At 46.8% G+C, this 5829-nt stretch overlaps 1 protein-coding gene across 1 annotated transcript; it reads right to left on the bottom strand.

The window, feature by feature from the left end:
• Positions 1-1220: 1220 nt before the first annotated feature.
• Positions 1221-3620, bottom strand: LOC103211269 (zinc finger X-linked protein ZXDB-like). The gene has a single exon (XM_007957208.2). It carries the CDS (start codon positions 3618-3620, stop codon positions 1221-1223), a length of 2400 nt encoding a protein of 799 aa, XP_007955399.1.
• Between the last annotated feature and the right edge of the window lie 2209 nt (positions 3621-5829).

The raw sequence follows: 5829 nt of genomic DNA on the forward strand, positions 1-5829 counted from the left end.
AATCTAGGTCTGTTTCATGGGGATGCTCTGGCTGGCATTTTTAAACCACCACCACAGCTTACCATCTTCAAAAGACATATTAACAATGAAAACAGCCAACACATTTTTTTTCTTGTTAGAACTACTATACATAAGAAAATGTTTTGTGATTGACTACTATTTCCTTTAACCTTTAATAAATACCTCAAACAGGATTTCTTCCTTCCCTGATGATTAGTACTATATAGGGACAATTCATCACATCAGAAACACAATAATCATCAATCATCAGCTGCAATCACAAAGAGAGAAAATCAGGCATTATGTGCAATCTAATAAAAGAACACAACAACACTTATGGAATACTCTTTCCCTCAACAATCCTATTTCAATCTTATCAACCTTCTAGATCCAACTTCCATTTGAGGATATAGAGGGTAGAGGAACTTACCAACACAGGGATGTAATCAGCAAAACTCTTGTAATCAGCTACAAAAGAAAAAACTCATTTCTTCAACAAATCAAATTACAAGGAAAAAAAGATAAAAAGGAAACATACAGACTAAAAAACACTCAAGAGATTTATAGGAATCAAGATTACAAAAAATGTTCAAACAAATGGCATTTATGAGACAATTAGAAATCTGAAACCTGACTGTATGTTTACTGATATTTGTAATTACTGTTACTCTTAAATGTGATAATATAATTGCAGTAGTATTTCAAAGAAGCTCATACTTTTTAGATACATATACTGATAGGTACCAATGTAATGATGTGATCTAGCGTTTCAAAATAATCCTGGAGGAGGCGGAGTGAGTGGAGTGTAGCTTAAAAAGACCTTTCATGAATTGGTAATTGTTGAAGCTGGGTGCTGTGCATGTTTGAAATATCTATAGAGAAATAAAAGCAAAAGCAGTAGCATCAGTGAAAAACGTCCTAATTATTTTCAAGGAGGAAAAAACAACATATAGTCTGGGAATCACATAGCTGAAAAGGACCTTAGAAACTATGAGAATCTCCTCATTTTATAAATAAGGAAATTAAGGCTCAGATTGAGTTATGTGACTTGCTCAAGGTCACAAAACATGTCAGTTACAGGCTCAAGATCAGAATTTAAATCTCTAACTTGTGGTCCAGAGATCTATTCTTTTGCAAACCAACAAGAAATCACTGCATTTAAATACATTTAGCACAGAATATCCTCAACACTGTAAGCCACTGTGTGAAATGAATATAGTTCACACCAAAAATGAGCTTCCAGTCACTGTGATAAGATCTGTTTCTTTCTGAGAACCATGGCTTCCTGTTGGACTGGAGAACCCAAATGGGGTTTCTTCTTCCCGTTCAAAGAAGTCAGAGTCATGATGTACGTCCCATTCTGCTTTGGTTGGTGTGAGGAGTTCTGAGACACCATTGTCACAAAAGGCGCTTGAAGGAGTCAGAACATCTGTGTCCACTGTTAATTTATTGCTGGGGGTCAGTGCTTGGGACTCTTGACTACAGTCTTTTATAGCCAAAGAGCCCAGAGATCCCGATGGCCCTGCACTTAGACTTGGGACATCCATATCTAAAGTGCTCTGATGAAAACACGTAGCCGTTGTTCCAAAAAAGAGAGAGGTATCCAGACTTTGAGGAAGGTCACTCGTGGCCATCAAGGCCCGAGGGTCCACAGCCTGCCCTAAGGAATTATTAATAGGAGGGAGGTTCCCTGCCAGCGTTGAACTCACAGAGGTCACATCAATAGTCAAGATTCCAGAATTCATCAAGGCTGTGTCCAACACTGCAGCAGAACTATTGCCAGACATATCAGAGAAGGCAGATACAAGATCTGCATCACTGAGATTGCTTTGTCCCTGGCTGGTAAGTTCACTGCTGGGTGTAAGAGAATTTGCAGCTTCTAGCTGAGCTAAGAGATTCTGGCTGAGGTTATGCCTTTTGGCTATGTGTGTCTTCATACTGTGCTTGGAGGTAAAGAGTTTATTACAAGTGGAGACTGGGCAACGACTTTTCCACGTGTCCACATCCTGCAGGTGTTTCTTGGAGTGAATGTAGAGACTACTGCGAGCTGAGAACCTGGCACAGCAGCCCTCCATGGGACATACAAAAGGCTTTGTGCCCAAGTGGGTTATGCTGTGACCTTTCAGATGCTCGGCCCGAGTGAAAGATTTTCCACAGCCTTCCACAGGGCACGTGAACCTCCTGTCATCCTCGTGTTTCCTTTTGTGCCTTAAGAGTTTGGACATGCTGGTGAAGTTCCAGCCACAACCATCAAAGTCACAAAGGAAAGGTCTCTCACCGGTGTGGCTCCGTAAGTGAATTTTGAGCCTACAAGCCTTGTCATACTGTTTGCTACAGCCAGGAAAGGAGCAGGAAAAGAGTTCCTGTTCCCTGAAATGGGCGCGGTTATGGGAAAACAGGGCACTAACTGTAATAAACGTCTTCTTGCAACCGGAAAACGCACACTGGTAGGGCCTCTCAGGCTCAAAGTGGCTTCGCTGGTGGAGGTTGAGCTTGGCCTGCGTGGGAAAGCTCTCCTCACACACCTCGCACTTGAATGAGTTTTCCTGCTCATGGCCCTTCATATGAGCCTTGAGGTTGTACACTGTGGTGAAGCTCTTGCCACAGCCCTCTGCCTGGCAGCCAAAGGGCCGGAGTTTGTCGTGGGACTGCAGGTGCCGCTTGAGCTTGTATGACGTGGTGAAGGTCCACCCGCAGCCGCCCAGGGGGCACTTGAAGGGCCTCTGGCCCTGGCTGCTGCTGTGTGTCAGCAGGTGCACCTTCAGCTGGTGCTTCTTGGGGAAGGTCTGCCCACACTGCCCTTCGGGGCACACGTACAACACCAGGCTTGGGCCTGGGCCCAGAGGTCCTCTGGAGCCCTCAGCGGCAACTGGGCCCTCTGCCCCTTCCTCAGGCACCAGAGCAGGAGCGGGCTCAGGCGGCTCGGCCAGCAAGACGTCTGGCGGCAGCTCCGGGCAGTCGCCTGGCTGTATGGCCTGTGGATCCCCTGGCTGCGTGGAGATGAGACCTCCAGATTGCCTGGCGGACGCGGCCCCCGGCACCCAGGCGGGCGCCGGGGGCGTGGCCAGGGTCAGGACCCCATTCTCCAAGCGCAACAGCAGATCTTGGTTGTGGAGGGTGAGGGTGCCAGCGAAGGCCGCCGCGGGGCCCTGGCTTGGGGCGGAAAACAGGGTCTGGGACAGCGCATTGTCCGCGGACGAGCAGCAGGGGCCCAGCTCAGGGAGGTCTGCAAGGCTCGCGCCGCGCTCGCGCCCCCGGAGTCCCGGGCCTGGCGCGGCCTCCTCCCTCCACACCGGCCCTGTGACCTGGCCGGAGCCCGCGGTCTCCATGTCATTACCCACCGGGTCGAGCAGCACCAGGAAGAAGTCGTCGCTGCTGCTAGCTTGATCTGGCCTTGGCGCCAGCGAGCTCGGGCCCGGGCCCTTTGAGGCCGCGCAGGCCTGCTTGCGCCGCTGCCCGGGCCCGCCATCTTGGGGGCCCCGTAGCGGTAGGAGGCGGCGCGCGGTGGCCTGGCAAGCCCGTGGATCGGGTCCTTCGTGCACCCCGCTGCCCGCGGGCCCGCCGCCGCCGCCGCCGCCTTGTAGTGCCCCACGAGCCGAGAGTAACCTCGGGATTTCCATCTCCGTGTCTCTGAGGCTACGCTGGAATCAGAGTCGCGTAGGAGGCGCGACCCCGCCCCCTGCCGCGGGCCGAACATGTTCCTGAAGGGAAAAAAAATGTGCAATGCGCAGGAACTGGCCCTATCAGATATTAAAACGTATTTAACGCCACGGTGATTTAAATATTCTGGTACTCACAAAACAAGTCTCTAGATAAGACTAGAAAGCCCACAGGCAGAGCCTGATATGCATAATTTCCACAATTAATATTAGGTAATCAAAGGGGTAATGGGAAAATGACAGGTCTTTCAGTAAATGGTAGTAAAGTAGAATTTTAACTTAAATCCATGCCTCAAAGTATCTACCATAAAAAACATCCGTAGCCCATTCTAAGGAGCCCTGGTGACACAGTGGTTAAAAAGCTCCCCTGCCAATGGAAAGGTCTGCGGTTTGAATCCAGCTGCTCTGGTAGCATAGTGCCTAAGGCACTTGACTGCTCACCAGAAGGCTGGCGGTTCAAACCCACCAGCTGCTCCACTGGAGAAAGATGAGGCAATCTGCTTCTGTAAAGATTTGTAGCCTTGGAAACCCTTTGGGGGCAGTTCTACTCTGTCCTATGGCGTTGCTATGAGTCCGCATGTACTCCATGGGAGCGGGTTTGTTGGTTTGGTTTGGTCTGGATAGCCCCTTCTAGATGGCATTTAACAACAACAACAGTGCTAAGCTTAGTGCCTATTTCTTTGTATGTGCCAAAAACTGAAGCATGAACTGGTGGATGTATGGATTGATGAATATATGGCAGAAAGTTACTGAGAGAATAAACAGCTAGCATTTCTACTGAAAACGTACCCCTCCCGCCTCCAATTCAACAGTGAGACTGTCTTGAGTAAGGTCCTTGGGGAAATTTGAGCAACCAATGGAACCAAAACAGATTAGCCCTGTTCATCCTAAATATAGAAAACCTGGAGGATGTTACAATTTACCACTGATATCTGGAAAACCTCAACCCACTCCTGGTTTTTCCTATACAATGAACGACCAAAACCAACCCACCCCTTTCACCATCAGTTACACCCAGGGTAAATTTCACATTCAATCTCACAGGACAATGAGCACATCCCTGAGCATACTCTAAATTATCCAGGAATGTGGGTCTCTGGAAGGGATGCTGCAGTTAAATATTTAAGTTACTGCAATAGACTGTCCCAAGAGAACTGTACAGATGACCTTGTCTGATATCGCTCAGGTGTCATGCTCCCTTTTAAATTTTGCAAAGCAGAATTATTTTAAATTCAACTTTGTTTTCTGATACTGGTTATATTCCCCAAAATATAACAGTTCACCTCCCACTTCCTCCCTCTGGTTATCCTTTCGCTATGTTTTTCTTGCCTATGCATTCATGTTTCCCTACATTTATTCCTATGCAAATGCTGCCCTTCTGATCCTCCATAGTTGATTGTTCTAAGGAGTACATCTCCTTGATGCAGTTGTTTAGCTTGTCTATCCTTTGGCTGAGAGTTAAGCCATGGGAGTGAGATCAGTTCCAGGCCGAACGGTTGTCTTGGGGCCATAGTTACCATTCTCTGTCAGACCAGTAAGGCTGGCCTTTTTTATGATTTTGAGTTTTGTGCCACATTCATCATCTACTCTATAGAAGAGCTCCAATTTTAATACTTTTTTCAGTAGTTGGCATTGGTAGCCAAGCACCATTGAGTTCTGGTCTCTGGGTTGAAGTTCTTATAGTCAGTTAGTCCTTGGACTAACACTGTGTATGCATCATTGTTTTCTTTCACTCTTCTTTCCTCTGGGTAAGGAGAGACCAATAGTTGCCACTTAGATGGCTACTTGCAAGCTTTTAAGGCCCCAGTTGCTACTCACCAAAAGTAAGATGTAGAACAATATTTTTATATACCATATTGTGCCAGTTGAGCTTAATGTCCCTCATGACTACTGTCTACAGCCCATAGGCCCAGTGACCTGTTCCCTTGAGGTGCTTATTTGTGACTAAGAAGCTATCTGAATTTTGGCTCCTGTTATGTTTAAATAGCATATGGACATTTTCATAGCACATACAAATACATATGTAGGAATATCATCTGCCAAACCTATGTATGGTTGTGGGTACATTCCCATTTACCTATCCATACATGTTTATCTATGTATTCACCCATAGATTAATGTTTGATATGACTGATAATGCAGTATTGTGTATGCAATAGTATTTGTCTTT

Source organism: Orycteropus afer, unplaced genomic scaffold (genome assembly GCF_000298275.1).
Source record: "Orycteropus afer afer isolate SDZICR_OR568_19922 unplaced genomic scaffold, OryAfe1.0 scaffold00716, whole genome shotgun sequence".
Lineage (NCBI taxonomy): Eukaryota > Metazoa > Chordata > Mammalia > Tubulidentata > Orycteropodidae > Orycteropus > Orycteropus afer.

Bases quoted from the DNA above. Each gene is read 5' to 3' on its own strand.
- LOC103211269 (XM_007957208.2), bottom strand. From the start codon at position 3,620: ATGGAAATCCCGAGGTTACTCTCGGCTCGTGGGGCACTACAAGGCGGC.